We start from the raw sequence: 26,816 nt of genomic DNA on the forward strand, positions 1-26,816 counted from the left end.
GCAGTACTAAGAGATGATTTAAAAGGGGGCTTTAGATCTCCATAATCTACATTAGTTCCCTCAAAAGCCATTCTACATCAAAAGAAGTAAAAAGAGTGTGCTTGCTATTTGCACACAGCTCCAAGAAAATCACCTATTCCTTTCCTACCCTAAGCAAATCACCACACGTAAAAAATGTTACATGGAAATTCTGAAGTCTTCTTAACTTCAGCAAAGTAAATTGGAAAGGAGCTGGCTTTTTCATATATATCTTTAAAAATTTTTTTCAAGTTGTCATGTAATATATTTTTTAACATCTTTATTGGAGTATAATTGCTTTACAATGTTGTATTAGTTTCTGCTGTATAACAAAGTGAATTAGCTATATGTATACATATATCCCCATATCTCCTTCCTCTTGCATCTCCCTCTCACTGTCATGTAATATTTTTGAAACTTAAAACAATACTCTAAAAAAAGTTATGGTGGGGCTTCCCTGGTGGCGCAGTGGTTGAGAGTCCACCTGCCAATGCAGGGGACATGGGTTCGTGCCCCGGTCCAGGAAGATCCCACATGCTGCGGAGCGGCTGGGCCTGTGAGCCATGGCCGCTGAGCCTGCACGTCCGGAGCTTGTGCTCCTCAACGGGAGAGGCCACAACAGTGAGAGGCCCACGTACCACAAAAAAAAAAAAAAAAAAGTTACGGTGGAACTATTTAGGAATTTACACCACTGTGTGTTGCGTGGGAGGAGGGTGTCAGGGGGTGTTCAGGAAGAAAATTAGTTGTAATTACTAAAAGTAATAGAAGTTTTAGTTGTCTTTTCATTGGTTTGTTCAATTCATGTTCCTTCATTTTTTTCACAGCAATTTTCCTTCTCTCCAAACTGTACCCAAAGTCTAGACGTTGTTGGCTGTTAGGACTAGAAAGGGTCAGAGTGCTTCCTCAGATTATTCTGTAGTCAATTCTTTCTCACCCTGTCTTTGAAGTGATAGCATTTGCTTCCAAGTTCACATACTATATTTTTTCAAACAAAGTTCCTGCTGCTAATATAGTGGCAAACTAGATTTAGGATTAGTCTTCCAGAATTTATGAGCTTGCACAAGCTATTGGTCTTTCATTCCCATGACCATTTCTCCTTGTAACCAAAAGTGCCCACCATGGAACTAAGTTTTCTCTGTGCTTGTTATCTAAGAAAAGTTAGATAATTTAAACTTCAACTCTCACACATGCAGAAAAATTAGGAGGTTTATACATACATAGTAGTTTGTGCATACCTCCATCATATCTATTATGTCATGTGTATGCATGTGACTATATCCCCATAAATCTAAACTTCAATAAGGCAGGCACCATGTTTTTTATTTCATTATTTTCCAGTGTCTAGCAGAGTGCTTGACATAATAAGTACTAATAAATGTTTATTGGATAAATAAAAGTATAAACAAATGAATATTTAATGAATGCCTATTTAGTCCAAGAATACAGTTATTTACGTTTTGTGTAAAATATTAGTAGTCGTATTGTTCTGAGGCTGCACAACAGCCTCAGAAACTAAATGTGAGAATCATATAAGGTAACAAAAGTGAAAATAATTTGTGTACAGCAAAGTACTATGGAAGTGAGAACTCCATTGAGAAGATTATTGAAATAGGCCACAGATCCACTACTAGGTAGACTTACAGTCTCAGAAACATAAAAATGAGGGTTCTCATTCTCAATTACACAGGTTAAAAAATAGAGCTTGGTGAATTCACTTTAAATCTATATTGGCTGTATTTGAATTTTCTCTTGTTCCTTAATTTTGCTTTTGTACCATTCTAATCAGACACTTAAGATACATCTTCAGTGGACCTTGAGGTTTCAAAATATTCAAAACCAAATATTTTAGAAGTATTTAAGTAAATAAATTATCTAAATATATTATTTATTGTATTAAAATACATAAAGTGTTCAGTTAGTTTTTTTTTTCCCCCCAACTCTGATGGTAACTTCCAGTTTCTGAAAAATTCTTTAATAGGACTTGCTTGGCATAGCAAAAAGAAAAGATATGTGTGTTCCAGCCACTGAGCAGGGCCTTGGCTGAGTCATTAACTCACCTAGGTGTGAACTTGGACCAGATCCTTGGTTTCTCTTTTTTTAGTTTGCTCACTCTTTCTAAACTCAAAGGAGATAAACCATAATACCCCTAAAGATTACTTCCTTCTCCTAACATTTTATGATTTTCTAGTTTAATTCTGTCACTTTCCAATTACAATTCTACTTCAGGTTGAAAAAAAAAAAACCATAATCCTGCTTTCTCATGTTGGCAAGGCTTGTTTATATAAACCATCTTAAGAAACATTCATGTGATGGTCCTCACAAGCACAAAATAGAGTAGTTATTGATATCAATATATTCCTTGTATACATTAATTAAATTAATCTAATATTTGCCAAACTTTCACCTGACTTTGTTCAAACAAATACTAAAACATCTTGGAGAAATCATGCACATACACACACACAATATAAGTATCATTTATGTGGTTCTACCCATCATTAGCTTTCCTCTTCCATCTGAAAATCAAAACCTCTTCATGTACGTTGTTTTACTATAGTATTCAGGAGTAAGATACCTTTTGGACATAAGAATGTGGAGGGAAATTAGTCTGTTTTCAGCATCCAGTCTCTGAGCTAAGGATTTCCCACCACACGCTGCTTTCTACACTTCAAAACTACTGCTCCAACTAGCTTTCCTGGGAGGAGAGGAGAAAACTGGAAGGGAGGGGAAGAAGGTTGGTGCGAGCAAGAGGCGGGATTGAGGAATGGGAGGCAAGAGGAGGCGTGGCCCGGCTCGACTGTCAAGATAAATACTGAGAACTGGGTGCCGGCTGTGGAGAGAGAACTCCGGAGGAACGCCGGAGCTTAACAGCACCGAGGACAGCGCCTGGCAGCGCCTGCGCTCTGCTCTTCTTCCTCCAGCAGCCCAGGATTTCTTCTTTACACACACACACACACACACACACACACACCCTGAGGTTCTCACCCCACTTTCGCCCTGACACCCTCATACACGCATATTCCACGCAGACACACACTCCGCTATACAATGGCAGAATCCCACCTGCAATCATCCGTGATCACAGCCTCACAGTTTTTCGAGATCTGGCTTCATTTTGACGCTGACGGTGATTATCTTCTCTCTTTTGAAGAACCTTGTCCATGCGCTTTCCCTCCCTTTCCCCTTCCTTGAGGCTCCTGATCTGATTATCCCTCATTTCTTTTCTTTACTTCTTCCCGCACCTCCCTAATCTTATCTCTCCATTTGGCGGCCAACCATTAGCTTTAAAGTTTATGTATTGTTTCTATGTTATACCAAAACCGTAAACTTTTATTCTCCAAGAATGGTACTCATAAAAAGGGGGGGGATTTAGGGACCCTGCCCCCCAAAGTTTCTACGGCTACATTCAGCATCCCAACCAACCTCCTTTGCCCTTAGTGGGTCTAAATGTTGAGACGCCGGGAGGGGAGCACTGCTGCGCCTGTATCCTTTGCGGGTTAATGAATATCGAGGCAAGAGAGAACCTCTCCGGTGGCCAGAAAGATAGCTGTTGTGGAAATTGAATGGGGAAGAAACTCAGAATGAGATGTCTGACACCTGGGTGCCTCTTTGTCTTTACAGGAAGTGGTTACCTGGAAGGAAAAGAGCTTCAGAACTTGATTCAGGAGCTCCAGCAAGCGCGGAAGAAGGCTGGATTGGTAGGTTGAAGTTTGCAAAGGATTAAAGGACCTTCGCCCTTAAATAAATAGATATTCTAGCATTCTCATAAAGAGCCAGCGAAATCAAACGGTTTCCAGGAATGTAAACATTTATTTACTGAGAAGGGGAGAAAGGGCGCCTTTCCAAATTGTGTAGGGAGAGGGAGAGGGAGAGGGAGAAGGGGAAGGGGGAGAGGGGGAGAGAAAGGAGAGAGAGGGAGAGAGAGAGAGAGAGAGAGAGAGAAAGAGAGAGAGAAATTCCTTAAAGGGAAAAAACCTTACAATATGAAATCAGAGCTTTTAAAATATAAATTCTATACTTGTACTTTCTTTAATAGTGCTTAAAAGGAAAGTGTGGGTGAGATCTTTTACCAGATCACCACCTCTTCGATTGAGTTCAGTTAGGTAATTTTTAACTTCTCTTTAACAGCCTGTAAGGGGGTAGAAATACATTTCTTCCCCTTGGTGGTCAGGAAACAAATCTGCAGATTATGGATCTCTTATTCTATTGCCAATTATTATTCTTGTAATGTTGATGTGGTTGGAGTGATGAGAAAATGTCTTGTCTTGACCTTCCTCTCTGGGAGAAAGTTGTACAACTTTGCAACATAGCAATGAGCAAGGAATTTAGCAAAAAGGGGATTCTTTTCTGTTGAGAAGGAGAAAACCAAAAGTTAGAGATGTAAAAAGTAATTTTAAGACCTTCACATATTTTAAACAAGCAAAGTGATACTCTAATGAGAAGCAATTAGTGGTGTTTTGAAAATAAGCTATATTTGTAATTTAAGCCGTTAGTTAATTAAACAAATGACAATTTTTACTAATTATGAATGACTTCCTTTAGGCATAAATTAACCTGTTAAGAAGAGATACTGTCAGCATAAAAATAAAATATGCCCAGCTTTAAAACATAGATGAGATGATTACATAGAGGGAAATAGGTTAAGAATCTTACTAATCTATTGCGGTTTATGTAAGACTGCATTTCAGAAGGCAATGTTGGATTTGGGCTAGAGAGATGTTACCAAGCTTTCATCTTTTTGACTATTGTTAGAGATTTTACATTATAGACTATACATATATATATATATCTTTAGAGGAAAATATAGTTGTGTGTGAATCCTTTAGCAGATCACCACGTCTAGAATTGAGTTATATATATAATAGTACACATATATTATATATATCTGTACATACAATTTACTAATAATTCCCTTTTTGTTCTATCTAAATTGAAAATTGTGTGATACACATCTCTGTACAACATATTCAAAAGAATCCCAGAGAACACTAAAATATATTATGAAGCATTAAAAAACTATCAATTGCTAAAATCCAATGATTTAAATCAAATTGATTTAAAACCAGATAACACTCTGGGAATTGTTTTACCCAGATTTAATATTACATAAATTTGAAAGTATAATAGGATGAGATCAAATAAAATTGAAAATGTTTTATATACTTTCTCCATTCCCTTCCCCCACCTTATACATTACCATGTAAATAAATTCATGCAATACTACCATTATAGCTCTATGTATCTTTGACTAATAAAACATTTTCTTCCACATTTAAAAATATAAATATTTAAAAATCTGGTTAGAAAATCTTACCTGACATAAAACTTTTCATTAAAACCTTGAAAGATGCTTCCAGCAGCTAAATGATTATATTTTAATTGTTCTGGAAGTAATTTTAATATTTATTTTCATTTAGAAATTCAGATATTTAGAAACTCTATACATGTTTTCAGATACTTCTTTTCCTCTTCCCATTTTAATATTTATACTTTTTGCAAACAGTGACTTCATGTTAGAGTTTTAAAGATTTTAGATCTTAATTATTTTTTTCTACTGCCAAGGTTCCAATTTTAGAATACTGGAAGCTGTAATTATTAGATTATTATACCAAATTTGAGCACAGGTCCAGGATTATATCAAGTTGCTTAATACCTTGATTATTGAATATTTTGTGAATTATGTAATATAGGCTTTGAATAGTTAAAATCTAAATCAAGATATGGATTGAGAGATTCATGTAGTAGACAAATATTTCACTACTGACCCCATTGTACTAAATCTACTTTTATATTTTTTCTTCTCTTTTTTTTAGAACTTAAAGGTTGACCTTATAAACCCAGTTTCTTTGCATTTCTAGCCATAGGATAACAGATTTTACTGTATTAATGGAAACACTGTTTGGCTTATCATATTAATAATGTGAAATTTCAAAAATTTCAATAATATTAACTATAGGTGAATATAACATTAATGAAATATAACAACCCAGTCTACTTTCAGAGCTACCATTTTTCACTAAACATAGTTTTTAAGTTTGCATTTCTTTTTTATAAAGCTTTAATTTGTTATTATTATTATCATTATGTCTTACACTGTTTAAAACATAAATTTGGACTAGAGGTATACACTGTTTTAAGTTTACTTTACACTTTTTTGTTACTTTAAGGTATGTGTAAAGAACATAACTGATAGTCACACTATTGCCACTTTCACTTTCTTACAATTGTTGCTGTAATAAAATAAATAAACTTTAATAAATACAAGTTGAAATTAATCCATATTGGAAGAGATTTTTAAGTCTATATTAAATTGCTTAATTACTATTTGTTACCTCAGTTCTACTAAAGATATTTACTTTTAACCAAAGCAGGATTTTGTAACACTAGCAATAATAATATTCAGCCTCAATATAGCCGTCAAATTATATCCCTAGAGCAAATGTGTGTGATAGATAATATCACTATCTTGTTAGTTATGATAAAAACTGAGACCTTAATTTACTTTTCCAAGGACACAGAATAGGACACTCACAAAGGCTGACCTATTTCACATAGGCTTCAGTTAATGCAAGAGGGCTATTTTAAATGGGCTATGTTGAAGACCCAAGGGTATAAATCCAACTTCCTGAATACTAGTTCTATGTTCAGGTTACTAGTTTACAGTTCAGAGCTCTCTAATCTGGCAATATGTGAAGAGATTATGTAAGCAATAGAATACATTGAAAAAAATAAGTCAAATGAGATGAAAGCATTCACTTTGTCACTCTTAAACATGTCTTATGTACATAACTAAATGGGAGAGAGAACATCATCTTGGAAAAAAAAAATGGAAACAAGGAAACACTGGAAAACTGCTCCCTAAATTACCCTTGGAGTCAAAGATCTTAAGCATATACAGTCAGTGACCAAAATAAGGTCATCAGTATTGTCTGTCTCTAATGAAAGTGCAAATTGGTCAAGTTATTTTTTTTAATCTGACACATATTTTTCTGATTTTTAATTTGTAAGCAAAGAATGTTTCCAACTACTTCCATGCTGGAAACATTCTTTGCTTACAAATGAGCTGCTCTTGAACATTCACATTATTTGCTTGTCTGAAAACACATATTTTTAACTTCCATGGATAAAACATGTTATAATAAATAAAATGTTATAGGGCAATTAGTGCAGCAATATAAAATAAACTTTCCTGAAGCAAGCAATGTTAAAGTACTTTCACAGTGATCATTATATTTAAATTCACTAAATGTTATGAACTGAATGATTCTGACTACATTCTCAAAGGATAACATATTCTGAAAACTAATAATAGAAGATAAATCATAGTGATTGATTCAGAAGTAATAATGTCATTTGAAACCAGTAAAAACTGTATATCACTTGTATCTTAATTTTCATGAAAATAGTTAATCTGTATGCTTAATTCTGAATGGTTCCAATTCCAGTTTTTCTTTACAACAAGTTATTACACCATCACAAGCATACTGTTTGTTTGGGTATTTTTTAAAAAAAAAAAAACTTCTTACCTGCTTTTTTATAATTTTAGGAGTTATCACCTGAGATGAAAACTTTTGTGGATCAGTATGGGCAAAAAGATGATGGAAAAATAGGAATTGTAGAGGTAAGGAACTTATGCATTGTTCTCATATAGTTTTAATAAACGAGATTTTTGGAGTTGTATTCAACTCACACATGATATGGCAAGACCTGTTCCAAGAGGTTTATTTTACTTAAGTAACATATTATCTTTTGTTCAGAAATATAAAATCAAAAACTGCTCAGAAATTAAAGAAACCTAAGAATTTGCATAATCCAAAGCTGAAATTTAATACATTATGAAACTAAGACCTGGAGAAGTGAAATGATTTGCCTTTGACTATGTTAACTGTTTGCTGGCACTAGTGCAGTTAGAGGCTCAAGTCCCTAACTTCTGGATGAGTACTCATCCCATTACATTACCCAGATTCAGTTCAATAAAACACCAACCAAGTACATGGTTCGTTGGTAGTTCTAATTGTTTAACAGTGTAGACTTTTCTGTTAGAATATAAAATAAAGTATTTGCAGTCCCTAAATGATATCATGGCAAAAAGCTGCATGCTGGTTTCTGAAATTCCATTTTAGATTAGCAGTTGGCCTTATAAAAACATAAGAACTTAGCTAAAGTCAGTGAATATTTTATGATGTGTTATAGGTACAGATTTCTTTTGAGTCTTTAAGAGTTAAAACTCTCAGTGTCAAATCTTATCTTTTGACAATGACTTTTCCCATTGAGGACAACTTTTTTTTTGTCTATGAATCAAGGAGGCAAAACTTTGACTATACATTAATTCTTCAGCATTCTCAGATTTGTGAAACAGCTGTTGCTTCCCTTACTTCTACTTTTATAAAATCTAGTGTCTCAGCTACTTACTTTAACTCTGCAACCCATTAGAGAAGTTGAGTGAACAACTTTGTCCAGAAAAATTAATAAGGTCATATTTTAAAATATACCAAATACAGGCATAATTATGTTATTTATATAATGTTCTTAATGTATTAGATTGTGAAGTATTCTGGCTGTCAACAACATTTAGTCATAATTTACCTTTGATTCAGAGAACTAACCTGGTTTTCAAATAATTGATCTTATAGGACACCTGTGATGTCAATGTGAAATACACTTATTTTTAAACAGCTACCACAAATAGAGTTAAGGAAGAACGTACTATTATTATCTTTGTAATTAAAATATTTCCCTGGAGTATACACTTTCCCCTTTGCCCATGTGTAACTCATTACTATATAAATAGATAAATTAATAGTAATGGGACTTATAGACTGACATAGAGGCCAACTAATCAAGATATGAATCATCAAGGATAAGAAAATAACTTTGAAATGAACATAAATGAGATGACATAAATCTAATTATTCAAAACTAGTGGAAATTCTAAAATCAGTGAAATTATAGATGTGGCTATTTCAGAGTTTGGCATACTTTATAATTCTAGCAGAGGAAAGACTGTCATCTTGTATTTAAAGTATTTCACCTTTAAGAACTCCAGTGGGCTCAGCTATTTATTTTAATTTCTTCAGTGATACTGGGTTGTAACAGTAGCACAAAAAGCATGGATCTGATTCACATGGATTCTACATTTTTAAAAGGATAAGAAGGATGAATCTGTTTTGAATCTATATTTTACTGTGTATGATATGGTATAATCATTTATGAAGCATTATTTGAGGTCTAATTTGGATGGGGGACTAGGAGTCACTAGCAGATACATTTTCCTAGAGGTTTGATGCAAGAAATTTCCCCAGAAGTTTGAGAAAAGAAACTGTTATAGGAAAGAAAAGATTTCTGTATGAGGAAAGATAGAGAGAAATAGGTAACAGAAGTGGATGAAGAAGTTAATGAAGACTGAAATGAAGACTTGAGGAACTTGTTATAGCAATAACAGTAAGAAAAAGAATTTTCATTTATTTGTATACATTACACAATTTATAGAGTGTTTTCAAATATGTGATCTCACTTGATCCTCATTATAACAAAATAAAATAAATACTAATATAAAATGAGCATCTAATTTATAGTTGAGGAAACCTGTGACTTCAATGGAATTTCAGCCATTTTCCTTTAAATTACTCAGCCTTTTTTAAAAATTAATAATCCATACATTTTCTGCATTAAAAGAAAATATTTTCAAGCTTCAGTTCATTGATTACTTATGGCAAGGCTTAAATTTAGTCTGGTTGAACAGGGATGTACAAAGTATAGAGAAGTTATTTGACCAAACCGCTTGAAACATAATTTGGGAAGAACTTTCAGATCAGTGGAAGCAGAAAGAGATTAAAGGGAGACAAGTGAGACACATAAGAATTAATTAGAAAGTTTAAGTATTCCAGGACGGGGAACTTTTTGTCATATGGGACCTGTGGGAAAAACTAGCCAAGATTTCTCATTTTAAGGATAAAGAAACTGAAGCCCAGAAAGGTTGAATGATGTGTCCAAGATCCCACTGGCAGGGAGTGACAGAACATTTATACAGGCCTATGTCTGACTCTGATTCCAGAATTCTTTTCATTAATCTGAGTTATCAGCCAAGACACAGAAGGAAGTGGGGAGGGTGAGTACTTGGAGAATTGAGAATGAGAGAATGGGAGAACAGGGAAGAGATTGCTGCTGTAGTTCATATGCATGTTGATTGTGTACTTAGCCTGGTTAAGCAGGAGGGACAAGAAAAAGGAGAGGTTCTGAAAAAATCATTGTAAAAAAGGAATTGAAAGCTACAGATTACATGTACAAAATGGAGAAAGGGAGAGTGGGGAATGCCTGAATTTGTAATGTGCTCTCTAGTGTCACCTGAAAGCTGTATTAAATAAACTTCATCCTTTCTGTTTTCCAACTTATATATCACTTGCTAAGAAATACTATATATAACAAGAAATACAAATACACAAATCTCAGCCAGCTATGAAGGAATGTAAAAACCCAGGTTTTCCAAAATATATAATAGTCTACTTACTCCCATCAACTCACATCAAGTACACCATCACTTCGGTGTTCAAAGGAAAAAGGGGTTAGATTTGCTTGTTTTGCCCACTTAGCAGGTGTACACATGGGCTCATCAAAATCTAATCAAAGTAAACCAAATGGTATTTAAGTGGCAGTCTACTTTCCTAGTGGAAACAGGCCAAATTGACTTGGCTGTAATTGAAATGTGTCGTTCAAAAGATTAGAAAATATAGTGGTTAATTTTCAAAATTCTGTTCTAATGAAGTTGACTGATACTTTCCAACAACATGCTTTTGCTACCTAGATATGTAAAAATATGTAAAAAGAAGGGTAATGTACAGATATGCTTTCTTGTGAACTTTTCAATTTATGTCTCCAAAGAGATTTTAAAATTCACACAAATACAGTTCGGTAATAAAGAGATTGCTGATACAAACTCAAAACAGGAGCACTGAAATTCTGAGATAATTTAACAAATACCGTGACAGTCAAAATGTTCTAAATTTATTCAGACTAATAGCTCTATTGCAGAGAAGACTGATTAAAATAGTTAAAGAGAGAGACTGAATGATTTAACAGATAATAGAAATTTCTTCTCTGGTGCTCACATTAAGTATAGATATTTCCTTTAGCGGGATGCCAAATCTGCAAACTTTTCAACTGATCCCTTGGGAACTATGTGGGAAACTACCAACCTCTCCAGTCTATTGTGTCTCTTTGTCCAGGTCAGTGCATCCACTGGAAAAATAGATCTACAAGCTATTTTAATCCTAAAACTATAATAACCCTCCCAGGGAAGCAGACACTTCTCTAGACTTTCCTTCTTTTCAGCCATAGTGGGATTTGAGCACATGAGTTTAACCATAGTAAATGTAATTTTTTTATAGCAGACTACTTTTCTACCTCAGAATTTGGGGAAATGACTGACAATAAAGTCTGATTTAAAAGTTCATTCTGGATAGATTTTTAAAAACAGTTTATTAAGAAAACTTTTTGACTGACGATTTTAATGGAGGGTGATGGTAAAAGGACAAGGTCTCAAAATCAAAAAAGTTAGACTGTCTGATTTCAAATGTGGCTGCAACTATAAGCTATGTGATAGCAGGCCGTTTATCTTCTCTGAGTCTCTGTTTCCTTGGCTGTGAACAGGGGTGACATATGAGTATCAACATCAAATGTGATAATACATGTCAAACAAATAGATAAACTCTGGCACACTGTAAAAACTCAATAAATGTATTTGCTATTATTATTAAAAATAAAAAATATTTCATTGGAAAATCTATACCATTTTTCTGAATGTCAATCTTTTTCCCATTTTTATAACTTGTCAAATTCAAATTATTAAATTCCACCAGTCTTTAATTTGTACAAAAAGATTATTTGCCTTTCAAATTTCCAGGTTTCCTGGACTCACTTCTCATTGGCTAGAAAAATATTTCTTTGGTTCCCAAACCAAAAAAGTGAATGTTTTACTAATATGTGTTGAAGGAAGCTAACATGCACCAAGATTGTCTTCAAAAGTTATGCCTCATGTGTGCTTTAAAAGATATACCTCAGTCACTTATATTTCTAGTAAAGTTACTTCATGTGTACTCTCCCAGCACCTAGCATGTTGCTTTGAAACTGTCTGAAAAAAACTTTTTTTGAACTTATCTGCCTTCCTGTAAAGTTCTTACTATTGGTGACTACGAATCTCCAGCATCCAGCACAGTGCCTAGTAGGTTCTGAATCATAGCCACATGAGCCATAGCAAGGGATTTCAACTTACTCCAAAACACAGGCAAGGGCTCGATTTTATGCCTAGGAATAGAAGACAGATGGTAAAGATCCCTGTCATGGGGCAGGTTGAGTTCCTCGGGGAGCATATCTGAGTTGAAGAAAAGCAATGTGGAAGTTTATTAGGAAGTGCTCTTGGGATTAATACCTGTGGAAGGTAAATGAAAAGAACAGGGCTGGGCAGAGGGAGACTTTGGGCTGTGATATAGTCTCAACTTCAGTTGACCGTACAGTGAGCTCTGAACTGGGATGACCCTTCAGAGATGTCCCAAGTTTTCATGAGAGGGCTAGGTTTTATATCCCCATATGTATCAGTCATAGAATTCAGCTTCCTTGGGGAACATAGCTCTCTTCAGCCCAGGTAATCTCCCAAAGAGACCTGGCAGTTGAGACCATAGCAACACTCCTAGCACCTAAAGAGAGCTCTGGATGTCATATCACAGTGACCACCCCAACCCCTATCCACAACTCAGTAATAAGTTATTTGAATTATCTCCAAAGGAGCTTTATTTCCATTTATTGGAAGCCTATGCTGACCCTAGTCAATTGCCTTCATTCATTGGTTGAGTAAAATATTTACTGAAATTTTTGCAGGTGCCAGGCAAAGAAACAGTAATTAAGACACAGACCCTTTCCTCAAAATGTATATAGAGTGATAGGGAAGACAGGCAAGTAGAAATTTTTGCTTCCCCACTCTCAGTGACAAGCAACAAGCGACAAGCTTCATAAATGAAGCTTTGAGAGATTCTCCTGTGGCAGCCACAGTTATCTGCCTGCCACTTATTCCCTTGCTTTTCTCCACTCTCTTCTCCAACCCATAATAAAGTTTTGAGAGTTTATAAAAAAGCAGGTAGGTAGCCCAAGAACTAAGAAATCACCAATAATCTTGGAACAGGTAGTACTGGATACTACTATGGACAACAGTGACTTAGCAAAACAGAGACAAAAGCAGCCCTACTTAACAGCTTCTATAAAAGACCTCAGGTACTTTGTCAATATGGCCTTAGAGTCAACAGCTGGAAAGTTACTGCACCAGCTCTGAAACTTGAATATTAATTCATATGCATTGTGAAACACACCTTGAAAAAGATGATTTGGGGAATTCCCTAGCCATCCAGTGGTTAGGATTAGGCACTTTCACTGACAAGGACCCAGATTCAATCCCTGGTCTGGGAACTAAGATCCCACAAACCACATGGTGTGGCCAAAAAAAAACCCACCAAAAAGCAAAAACAAAACAAAAAACACACAAAAGATGATTTCTTAATGTTCACTAATAGCCACATCCTCTCCACACATATTCACTGCTTCTTTCTTAGTGACTAGTTGTCTTATTACAATGTTTTATGTGTTTAACACTCATTTCTAATGTCTGTAAAATAGGACAGCACTGTATTCAGTTTAACATTAACAGTTCAATTCAATTAAAAGATTGACTATTTTGCATGTAGATATAATATGTATTTTCTTATAGTTAAACCAACTAGAACCAAAATGGCATGGGCAAAGAGATATATATTTATAGTACATGAAGAGCAATTTAACCATCTCTATATTTGACATTCTAGAGACCTCTGAGCTTTATGAAAGTTATATGAAGTTTAATTTTTGAAACAAAGATGGTTAAAATTTCCCTAATTTTACATGTGGTCATTGCTTACTAGCTCATTCTTTTATTTTTTCTGTTTTTATATATTTGGTGGATTTTGGTAAATAGAATTTTTTAAGAAAAATTATTATTTTTGTTCAAAACAACATACAATATTTAGGAAAATCCAAGCAATATAGAAAATTGCAATGAAGATGGAAAAAAGTGCTCACTACAAATCATATTAAGTAGGTATTTTTAATGAAGTAAAATTATCAACCAATTCCAAACTTTTATGTCAGGCACCTAACATTGAGCACCACACTGAGTATTCAGAGGATGCAGACAAAGAATAGACTTTGCCCTCCTGAAATGGATAGTCTATGGGGAGGTCCACCAAAAACTTACAAAGTGGTATCTGACAAGTTACATACCAATAAATAGAGAGTTGGCATTGGATACTTCCTGTTTCCTAAATAAATGTTTGCATTAATGCACAACCAAACTAGTGACCTTTGTTTCAAAATAAATAAGAAAATGTTTTCTGAGTCATGCTAAACATCCTAATAAGATGTCTGGCCCTGTCTCTTAGGTTCATCCCATTATTAGTGCCTATAAACTGAATGATTCTAAATTGAGATATTATTTCAAAAATCTAAAAACAAGATAAGCTGAGATACTTGCCTACAAGGTAGAATGATACATTTTATATTAAATTTTATATTTTTTAATGGACCTAAAAGGACAACATTTTTCTGAAGTGTGAGAGTCCTTCCTATAATTTGGTAGAACTTTCGGCATTTATGCTGAATTTAAGGTTAATCTAGACTGCAGATTCTTGGTCTAAAATCCAGAGATGAGGGTTCATGCCCGTACTTCAAGGGATTCATCAGCTTCTGGAAATTAGATGAAATATAGTGTCGTAGGTTCATTCTTTAACGGTGAAAATGTAGTGATTCTAACAGATTCTCAAAGTCATTTTGAACCCAATACGTTTAAGAGACACTGGTTTCTATTTCAACTCCTTATTTTAGTGACGAGGGTGCTAAGTTCCAGAAATGGCTGAGGGAGTTGCTGGGGACCACAGCTAATTAGCAGCTGAGCCAGGAATAGAACCCATACCTTCAGTGAGGCCATCAATCCAGCTCCCTTCCTCCCTGCACACAATAGATAGATTATATTCATCTTAAAATGGGATCTGGAGTCCTTCTTTCCTAAAAAAAAAAAAAAAAAAAAATGAGCATTGAAGTTACAAAATGAGATCTAAGGAGAAATGTCATAGGGTCACTAAATGGAGATCATCGAATAGAATTCAAGACCTGGACTCAAGCAGCAGATGTTCTTTTAGCAGAAACCAAAAATTTGAGAACTGATATTCCCTATTACTGGTCAATTTCCACTGTTCATTGTGAATTGTCTTTTCCATCTCTCTTTCCACTGTCTTACAATTGTCTTGAATTTCCCTTCCTTTGCATCTCTTAATAAGCTTTCTCCTCAGACTTGGGAATGCATTTTTTCCTTCTATCCTTTCCACTGCATTCATATTTCTCATAGTTTCTTTTATTCTACATGAAATGTATGTCCCCATGTGTGCCATTCTGTGTTCCCTGAGAGGAACAAGACCAGATCTGTGGCACAGAAAAGATGAAGGGGTCAAGCCACCAGGATGAGTCTGCTTCTATGTCTAGCAGATGAGAATTGGTCAAATAATCCCTATCTGAGCTTCCTATGCATGCTTGCTGTGGTCATCTCCCAGACCAGAGAACCAGTCACTCAAGGACACCCAAGCACTGGAAAACACAATGGCACTTTGTAGGGGCAAAGTATCAGAAAGGGAAAATCGATTATAATGTTTTTCCTTTCCTAGTTTTCTAGGTAATAAAACTATGTTAAGAAAACCTAAGAGCAGGAAATGTGAGAGACTTGCTTTCAAGCTCCTTACAACAACTTTTTAAATCTTTTCTAGTTGGCTCATGTATTACCCACAGAAGAGAACTTCCTGCTGCTCTTCCGATGCCAGCAGCTGAAGTCCTGTGAGGAATTCATGAAGGTATAAGAAAGCTCTGTCACTGAATGATGTTTTCAGAAAGCTACTTAAAATAGGAAAATGGCTGCCTTTTTTTTTTAATATATTTGGTTTTCCTTATCCAAAATAATTTACAGACATGGAGAAAATATGATACTGATCACAGTGGCTTCATAGAAACTGAGGAGCTTAAGGTAAGCACGTAAAAACATGTTTTTTTCCTGTCAAATATAATTATGAACTTTGTAGCTTTTTAAAAAACCTCCCACAAAAGAAACTAATGTTGAGCAATGGCGCATTTTCACCCACTCTTCCAATTGTTAATAAAGAACCAGATCAAAAAAGAGACTTCAAGTACTTCTTGAAATTCTGTTCAGCAATGTAAAATTAGCATTCTCTGTGGTACATACAAATTGTTATATGAGGTAGCTGATAGATAGATAGATAATGATATACTAAGCCAAATAAGTTGGTTACTTTCATTAAAATTCGGCATTTTATTTTATAAATGAAACAGCTATATAAATAGATTTCTCTTTCAAGATAAACAATTATTGGACACCTACTGTATGCCAGGTGCTTTACACACATTTAATCTTCACGTGAGTTCTTTGAGATTAGTATTACCCCAGTGAGGAAAAAGTTAAGAGAAGTTAAGTGATGTACTGAAGGCTACACAGAAATAAGACATAGAACTGTGATCTTTAAACTCGTCTGTTTCCAAGACCCCTAGCTTACTGCCTCTCAGTAACAGCAATAAAAACAAAGTCCTAATATAATCAAACTTCCGAAAAAGCAACTTTGAAACTGAATTTATCAATTCATGTCTCACAGATGTATATAAGAGCTGGTGGGGGAGGAAGAAGATATGAAGGAAAAGGCAAAGAGGTCTGAAATCAAGTCTTACCTCTGGACAAATCTCTATATCATTCTGCCTGATTTATTTCATCTTTTATGTGGGGGTAATAATACCTTCCTTTCAGATTTATTGTGACGATCAAGTAAGATGTTGCACATGGAAGATTTTGTGAAATACAGGCACAGTATAAATTATATTATTCATGAACTCAATAATTTACTAGCCTTCAGAAATATAGAAGCATCTTTCTCTCATTTCTTTAAATTGACCTCAATACTTCTCAGTCTGAAAGACTCTATTTTCTCTATCTTCATGGTATAGAGTGACTAAAAGGGAAGCAAATTAATAATTACTGAGCACCTACTATGTGGCAGGCATAGTACTAGATGCCTAAAATATATTTTAACATTTAATCCTCACAGAAAAGTTACAAGGGAGGTATAATTCCCATTATACAAACAGAGAAACTGAAATTCAGAGAGATTAGATAATTTTTTAAAGAGTACACAGCTGCCTGGGAAAAGAACCTGGTTTTGGACACAGAATATCTGATAATGATAATAATGGTTTTTTTTCCCCCACAAGGCCAAACATTTTCAAGCTTCAGTCATCAAGAGCTACCTCTTCTGCTATTATGTAGGGAAACATGAATATCAAAAACAGTTTCCTGGTCATAGTTTAACATGGTTTGAGTTACATATATTTGTACCACTGCAAAATTGCTAAAACATATTTAACTAAAAACACTTACAGGGACTTCCCTGGCCCTCCAGTGGTTAAGACTTCACGCTTCCACTGCAGGGGGCACGGGTTCAATCCCTGATAGGGGAACTAAGATCCCACATGCCTCGTGGCACAGCCAAAAAAATAATATTTTTAAATTTCTTTAAAATTTTTTAAGAAAGGGAAATAATAGTAATAACATCTTAGAAAATAAAAACACTTAGAAATGTAAACATTTTTCATGTGAAATCACCAAAAACAATGTCTTTCACAAATTTGCAACTCAGCAACCCACAAGGTTACCCACAAGGTGACAGTTAAACTATTGTGTTTTTATTCTATTGAACCCAAAAAAAATTCTTCCAAAAATCATTTCAAGTTCATAATGAAACTTTAGCTCATTTGCAATACTGGCCTTCTTTATTCTAAATTTTATTCTCAGAAGAGATTCTAAATAGAAGTACTCCTCTCTGGGGAATTTTGAAGATAAGTTGGCATTCTTTTTTAATGGATCTTTCAAGAAAGCTAATTTTAAGATCTGTAATAGAGTAAAACATTGCTCGCTCTCAGACACGACTTTGAATCTCAGCAACCCGAGGTTTCTCCCAGGCTATTTTTGTGACCACCATTTTAGTCTCTGATGAGGATTTTTAACCCAATTAGTCTCTGACAAAAGCCTCATATGGTTCAAAAGTAAAATTCACCCCCCAACAGATAATTTTGAATTTTCGATGCTTTACTTTGAATTTGAAGTGGAATGTTTGAAGTGAAATTAAATTTATCAAACCAAGAAAAAGGTCTCCTTCCTTGAAATTAATGAAGTTAAATCAGCCCAGCAGAGCTAGAAAATCTGGGAGGGAGATAACTGAAAAACTGAAGAAACCCAACCCTTCAATAATGTTTGAACATAAAATCTGCTCAGTTTTCCATAATTGCATTAATTCATTTTCTGAACAAATAAAGAAGTTGCAAATGAACAGCACTAGACAAAATGAAAGACTTTTATATTAAGTACTTACACTGTCATTTATATGGCAAGTTTTTGTAAAGCTTTAATTTATTTCTCCGGTAAAAAAAAATTAAATTCACTCCTAAACTTCAACTGTCAAATTAATAATCATCTTTTTTCATCCTTCCCACATTAATCTCTACTTTGATGTGATTCATATATCCTTCAAAGATTAGGTAACATCTGTAGCCAACTGTTTTAGTTTGAACAGTCAGCTGAAACATTCTAAACCAAGGTGATTTGTACCGCATCAAGCCTAAAAGCCCTCTGGTGAAATGTACTTCATATTGGCTATAAACTGATGTGGAAATACAGCTTGTGAGGGCAGAAAATGCACTTGAAATTAAGGGTAGGTCTCCACCTTCTTTACTGATAATTGTTCACATATCTTACAAAAGTTTAAGGGGGTCCCTTGTGTTTCTTGTTTCTTGGAGAAGAGTTACATGAGTATTTGTGAAGATAGCATTAGGTAGAAATGCATCCATTGGGCTGGCTGGTTTTACAAGTTTTTACTCTGATTCCTACATGGTGTACAATCCAGATACTTCTTTAATTGAGATCATAAAAGCATAGCATAGCATAGCAGACTGTGACAGATCAGTTTTCAGTCAAAGAGAACTGCTGGAACGCCAAGAGTACCTCCCTTCTAAGCTCCTCCCGTTGCCCGGTTCTACCCTCAAAAAGAGACTTCCTTTGTATTCCTGGGGTGTTCCATTTCAAGGCAGGCTGAAATGAAAGCAGATTGTTTGTTACTGATGAAATTTATCTGACTTTTTTGTCTTAACAGAACTTTCTAAAGGACCTGCTGGAAAAAGCAAACAAGACAGTTGATGATAAAAAACTAGCTGAGTATACAGACCTAATGGTAAGACTGATCTTGAAAAGACTACAGCCAAGAGCCTATGAAATATTACTGTGTTCTGGCTAATTCCCAAGTCTACACAGGATGAAATAAACAAGCCATGGTGTGGGCATCACATGCACATAGGTATCATTTCACTTCAAAAGTGAAATACCTAGGGATGCTTATACCTTGTAAGGCTGAATGCTACAAGTGTATTGTAAGGCTGGCTTTAAGGCTCAGCATATGAGCATTTCCTTTCTTGTGGAGGTAGGTAATTTTCATCTATCAAAATATCACTTGTTTCTCTTACATGCCAGTGTAATTATATCACATATATATGTAAGTTACATTATAGATATATAAATTATATCACCAAAAACTCATTTATTATAGAGATTCTGAATCCATTTTTATCATGTCTTAGGAAATCATTGATTTTGTTAGAGTTTAAAGAAAACTTCTGGCTACCTTATTCATTGAGTGACTAAAAATGGATATTTCCTCCTTCTTTCTTTTGATTCTTGTTATTTTGGAATATTGTCTTGGTGCTTTGGGTGAGGAAGTCCAAATACACCCTGAGCTTGATGCTATGGTAAACAGTATAACCAAAAACTATTTTAGAATATTGATAATAGAGTGAAGAAAATTGCTTTACACATAAGCACTTAATGTTTGAAGAATGAATGAATAAATTTATAAAATTCCAGATAAAATAATACAATGCCCATGAAGTTAATTAACTTCCAAGTGGGTAAAATTTGTTCATTTTGATTCACAGCATTAGGACTATGAGGAAAAAGCCTTTGCCAAACTGATTAAGCCATGGCCCAATATTTTGGCAACATTATTTTAATTGTTTAATTCTTGAAATTCAGACAGTTTTAAATTATCCAGATCAGTACATATATTTATACACACTTTAAGTACTATAAATGTACAGTGAATTCTTACCTCATTGATATAAATAACTTGTAAAACATAAGTGCCTATTATTACAATTATGTTATTCTAGACCAATAAAGGAGTTCGAATTTTTTCCTGAGAAATAATTTTATAAAGAGTTTGATCATATTTGGTGTAACTGAGGTTTACTTTCAGCCTGTCAGCCTACTTTTATGTGGGGAAAATAAAACCACTAGAACTTTACTATTGCCCTATTCATTATACAGTGATATTTATTATAAAGTGGGACTAATCTTTAGTTTCAAAGCAATCAAAAAAGTTTTCACTGTAAGGAAGTGTCCTCTTTAATTCCTCATTACATTGCCACTTACCACAGCACTAACATACACGTGTTACAATGGGCAGATCTACACTCTGAATAACTTTTGGGAAATGGACAATAACCTACATTTATCAATTTTCTGTTTTGCGCCAGTCTTAAAGGATGTCTACTTAAAGACTCCTTTCCAAGTAGAAATTTGAAGCAGCCTTTTTAAAACCACTCAGATGGGAGTTTTCCCCCTGTTGAATTGGCCTGGCCTATCTGGTTAAATGTCATAAACAAGCTCAAATCCAGGAAGCAGATTAATCAAGAACTAATTAAAATTTAAATATATTTGTAGGGAAATATTTCCCTGTGGACACTAAACTGTGTGATCTGGTGTCCAGTATCTTGGCAGACACTGTGACAATTTAGAACTTTTATAGTCAATGGACTATAAAATGTTGCATTAGTAACAGATCCTGAAAAAATCTACCTCCTACAAAGGATTGTTAGAACATCTCAGACCACAGAATGCCCTTCTTTTTTTCCCTAAAAAGACCTCATCAAACCTATATCCCTTATGATCACACTCCTTTCTTTAAAAACAAAAATAATATGCCACTTTCTCACATATTTTATATATTTTGTTTTATATGTAGTCCTTCTATATAAAATATTAGAACAGTAGTTGCAACTTTCTAAAATGTGAATGCTTCCCAAATATGGGTACGAATGTGTTTATACCTGGCTGTGTCTTGGTATATGATGTGTATGTAAGTGCAATGGGGAGGTAAGGAGCTTTATTGAGTACCTAGTACCCAAGGCAAAATAAAACAATTCAAACTTACTCAAAAATTTGTTCTCTGAGGATTTATTCATATTATCTGCTTATTCTGATTGTACTCTTTGATGCTCTAAAAGAGAGAAACAAATTAAATATTAATTTTCATACTATTATTTGGAAAGTTTCAGGATGTGCTATGTACTGCCAAACACCATCTCTCCCACATCTTGATACATATAAACACATATTTGCAAGAAAAATAAATGATTATGTTCCAGAAGCCTAGCCTAAGATCACTATTACTCTGACTATTCTATACTGTTCTGGTAAATTTTGGCAATTGACACAGGTCATAGAATAGAAATTTTGCACTGAAAGTTTAATAGATGCTAGTTTCTAGAATTCTGCTGTCTATATAGGTAATTGATAACTCAAACTGCTTTATTTTGAATTTCATTCTCCTTAATGCAATAAATAATTCTTCAATGGCTACAGTAATGCATTCTGTCTTTCAGCTGAAATTGTTTGATTCAAATAATGATGGGAAGCTGGAATTAACTGAGATGGCCAGGTGAGTTTAGGAACTATGCAAATATTATTATAAAAAGCTGATCCTTGTCAAAAATCTAATGTATTAATATAATGTTTTTCTCTCAAAAGGTTACTGCCAGTGCAGGAGAATTTTCTTCTTAAATTTCAGGTATTTCTCTACCATAAAAAATATTTTTCTCAAAAGGTTAGAATGTGGGATATTTGCCAAGGGAAACATGATGGAATATAATAGTTGCATTTTAATCTTTGCTCTCTTCTCTATCATTTAGGGAGTCAAAATGTGTGGGAAAGAGTTCAATAAAGCTTTTGAGTTATATGATCAGGTAAAAAATTTTTCTTATCTATAATTTAATTCTTTAGAAAAATTTGGAAAATGCTCAGGAAGGGTTGACCTCAAACTCAAGGTTATATTAAAAGAAACATGAGCTATTAAAATTACTCAGCCAATTTATTCTTGTCATGGGAAATGAGTTATGTTATATCCCGAATTAGACAAATTTGATTCAAATCCCATGCAACAATTTATCTCCTGTGAGGCTTTGAATAAGATACCAAACTCCTCTGATCCTCAGTTTCCTCATTTGTAACCAAGAGATAATAATACTCACTTTGCAGGGTAGAATGAGGATTAAGCCAATGAAAATATCCAGCAGAATCCTCCCATTAAGTGTATGGTAAGATCATGTGTGTGAGGAAAGGTTGTGTATGATGTCACTAGTTAACATGTTTTGTTTCTTCTAATTTCTCTACTCCTGGACCAAATCAGTCCTCTGCAGGCTCTAGTACAGCCTTTCCACTGCCTGATGTGACATCAAGCCAGTAATATAGGTTCCCCAAGCCTATGTCCTCACTCATATGAAAATATTTGAAATTTGAAATATTTAATGAAAATATTTAATGAAAAATTTAATGAAAATATTAATTACTTCAACAGAAGGTGGTGATATTGTTAACATAAAGAGAAATATTAAATGTGAAATCACTTTGAAAATTTCAAAGCATTTTACAAATATAAGATGCTGAATGAGAGGGAATTCATATCTATTTTGGAACTTTGGAACAGTTAAAAATTTGAGTGTCTGACCTAAGAGGTTAGAATATCTGCCAAGTTTGCAGTAGGAAGATTTTCTGAGGATTTCAATTATTTCCAATTTACTACATTCTCCATTATTATGGATGAGTTTGCTTATATACTGTTTTATTACTCCTCCCTTAGGATGGCAATGGATACATAGATGAAAATGAACTGGATGCTTTACTGAAGGACCTATGTGAGAAGAATAAACAGGTAATCTAGTTACCTTGCCACACTTCTTAAGCAGACTTGATGGATCCATCTAGAAGCAACCTCACATCCATTTTGGAGAATCTACTTTAAAAATTTATAGAGGAGCAGAAGTAGATTTCAGTTCTTAACCTGATTTGGTACTAGCCTGAATCAGTGTTTAACTGTGATAAATAGATTTCAAAAACAACCTTGTGATTTATCCACATTTGTATAAGAATTTAATCCAGCTCTTTTCTTGATGGATTGATGTAACAAGCAGTTTCATCTCACATTTTATCACTTGACAGTGGTTAATTCACTTCCATGTTTAACTGGATTATAATACATTCTATGTTCTATATAGGATCTGGATATTAATAATATTCCAATGTACAAGAAAAGCATAATGGCTTTATCGGATGGAGGGAAGCTGTACCGAACGGATCTTGCTCTTATTCTCTCTGCTGGGGACAACTAGAGTTGATGCCCATGACCACTTACTAGCAGTACATTGTATCTAAAAAATAACTGTGCACTATAAGGGAGTAGGCTGTATTTTGTTTTGTATCTGTAAATTTAACTGCATATAGATAATTATCCAGGATGTGTGGCACACTCTTTTCAGTTTGTTTCTATACTCTTTGTAACGTACATTTTTTGTACATTTGAAAAGGAGAATGTCTATGCTTAGGCCAGTCAATACACCCAATTAAAATAAAATAATCTAACATATTCTTGCTTCCATAAATATAGTTGGACAAGATTTCCCTAAAATTTCCACAAGGATTAATCTCTAAAATCCTAGTCTCTGATATGTAAATGCATTTGTCACTGAATAGAAGAATTATACATAACAAGCCAAGCATTCTTATTTCAGACAATTGTAAATCTGCCCCACAAAGTAGTTCTAAGCTGTGTTTCCAATTAGAAGAAATGTGCTTTTGCATCTAAAATACCAAAATATCAATCAATAGTTAACTATGGCTCTATGCGGTTACCAGTCTCACTAGGCAAGATTTGGTCAATTAACCAACAACACACCTATTGCTTGAATCCACACCAATCTATTGGTTCAAGTTGATTTGATGACAAGGAAAGGCAGCACCAGACAATGCATAAATCTGTCTTCTTCTACATTTGTATTTCCAAGTCTACTGTCAGAGTATGACCTTAACCCATTTTCTAAACTGTTTTCATGTGTTGCAGACTATAATTATTCTAGTAAACTGCTGTTTTTATGTCACAGTCTATGTACTATCTGATTAAATTATATATATCAGGTATCCTGGTGTTTAGTTTGCATTCTTCCTGGATTTTCTTTTTATGTAGAACTGTTCATTTCCACCAAGGGTAACTGCTGCCTCTGAATTTTTTTTTTTTTCTAGCTACAACAACTCTATTTTTACTACATAATTGAATTTTAATTTAAAATTCATAGCACCCTGATTGTTGAATGTTATATCATCAATAATTTTGTGTATTCTGTGAATTCTATATTTTATGTTGAGATCAGCATTCAAAATAGTTCTATCTGCGAATAGTTTCAAATGAGTTAAAAAGAACATCTCAGGAGAAATGCTAATGCAATCATTTACCTTATGTAGCAAGGGTGACTCTAAAACATTCTTTTGACCCACATCCAAGTCATAATTTCATATATTTGTAGCTAGAATACACTATACTGGTTATAGTTGACATGTTATGGTTGGCGATTTCTCATTTTTTGATGTGAAGCAGGGAACTATGAGAGATGTGTCTCTTTGAAATTTATAAAGTTACTGCCAAAGAGTTAATGGTTCTGGGTCACTTTGAATGTCCCCATTCTATAAATTCTGCACTGATTTTCTCAATTCATATAAATAACAAAAAAGTGAGGTCTCTCTTTCCCCAAAGAATGAACAGAAAAGAGATTGCCAAAAAATAAAATTTCTCCTATGATGGCAGTAGTAGACTGGCTTTGCTTCTAGTGTGTGAATGGAAGCACTGACCTTAGGCTGAATTTAACTACTAAGAATAAATAAAAAGGAAAATAACTCTAATAATCTTGTATATTTGTTTTCTTCCTCAAAAAGTCAGTGAATACGTAGCCCATGATCAATTCAGGGGAAGTGTAGGTTACTGAAATTAATACAGCCTAGGATATCTAAATAAATGTAAATCTGCCTGACTCAGTGCATTATTGGATGCCTCACTGAATTAATATGTGTCTCTGGCATTAAGATTTACAAAGAAATCTCAAAAAATCCAAATATTTGTAGCTCTTTGCCCAACAGACATAATCAAATATTTCTGTATGAAAGATGTTCTCCAGAGGAATAGGAAGAATATACAGAATTTTCCTACATTTCATCTGTAGGAAAACAACTATCCATTATAAAGTATACTCCATAACTAGACCAGGTTTGGTACTCTTACAATAATAGCATGGAAAAAGAAAGAAAAGCAACAAGAAAAAGTCTGATAGGAGTATATCTGAGGGAACTTCCTAGAGTGCTTATAGTAATAATGGCAACGAATCCAGCACCTGGCCTATCACGGTGGACTTTAACTCCCGAGCACTACCAGGAAAAGAAATTCTTATAACTCAGCTAAATCAGTCACAATTACATATGAGTGACAGGCCAGCCCCCTGGAGCAGAGAACAGAATGAAGAATGGAAGATGAATCTGAAAGGGCAAATGGAAGATAGCTTATATAATGCCTACCTCATATCACAAAATTCATTCCAAGTATATTATTAAACATAAATGGGAAGTATATGCAGACAAGAGAGTATCTCTAATACCTCATGCATGGAAAAATTCCTTAACCAATTACGAAAAAACAGATTGAGAAATTGGGCTCTATTAAAATTAAGAACTCTGTTTCCAAAAATATACTATTAAGAGAGTAAATTTGTTTGTAGTTTGAAAAACCAAACATCAGAGTGTGAGAAGATATTTATGTTGGCTCACAACCTTGAGAGTTCCCCAGGTGAAATCTGAAACTGGCCCCGGTACATGGAGGACAAGGAGAGACCTAAGAAAGAGTCAGACCACTCCAGATTGGTAGGTGGCAGGTTTAATAAGCAAGGAAACCTATGTACAAGGTTCGGCTTGGGTGTAAAATGAGTAGATCTCTACACCTGCCCACCAGAATTTAAAGTTTCTAGAGCCTTTAAACTGGGTTCAGTCATAGTTCAATCCAGATGGTCTCACCAGCACCTTACTCACTCAAGGCTACTTCCTTGAAATAGCTCTGGCTGTGGGAACGGTAGCTCAAATCTACATTCCAGAACGAGGGAGGGAGTGAGGAGCCTAGATTCAGCTCTTGGGTCGACCTGCAGTCACGTCCTCTCGATGACCTCCTCTAACAATTTGTAACACTGACAGAGGTACATATCCAAAATATATAAACATTATTCCTAAAAATAATGTTTATGCATAACACAACAGAAAATATATAAGAAAGTTGAATGGGCATTTCACAAATAAAAGGATATCTAAATATCCAAAATAAAAACTAATCAACTTTATTAGTAATCAAGAGAAATACAAATTAAAATAAATGAAATACTACCATGCACTCATCAGAGAGGCTAAAGTTAGAGATTTTTGAAGGCTAAAAGTATTGATGAGGATGTGGCACAATGGAAATTTTTACACACTGCTTGATGGGAGGTTG

The 26,816-nt window shown here is 34.4% G+C and overlaps 1 protein-coding gene across 1 annotated transcript; it reads left to right on the forward strand.

Moving 5' to 3' along the window:
- The first annotated feature begins 2,857 nt into the window (after positions 1 to 2,857).
- Positions 2,858 to 25,188, forward strand: CALB1 (calbindin 1). The gene is made up of 11 exons (XM_029222427.1): positions 2,858 to 3,145; positions 3,640 to 3,716; positions 7,565 to 7,639; positions 15,849 to 15,932; positions 16,046 to 16,102; positions 19,287 to 19,364; positions 21,850 to 21,905; positions 21,995 to 22,034; positions 22,156 to 22,209; positions 23,103 to 23,174; positions 23,518 to 25,188. The coding sequence occupies exons 1-11, from the start codon at positions 3,067 to 3,069 to the stop codon at positions 23,629 to 23,631; spliced, it is 786 nt and encodes a 261-aa protein (XP_029078260.1). The 5' UTR covers positions 2,858 to 3,066; the 3' UTR covers positions 23,632 to 25,188.
- Positions 25,189 to 26,816: the final 1,628 nt, after the last annotated feature.

Source organism: Monodon monoceros, unplaced genomic scaffold, assembly GCF_005190385.1.
Source record: "Monodon monoceros isolate NGI ecotype Baffin Bay Population unplaced genomic scaffold, NGI_Narwhal_1 Super_Scaffold_14, whole genome shotgun sequence".
Lineage (NCBI taxonomy): Eukaryota > Metazoa > Chordata > Mammalia > Artiodactyla > Monodontidae > Monodon > Monodon monoceros.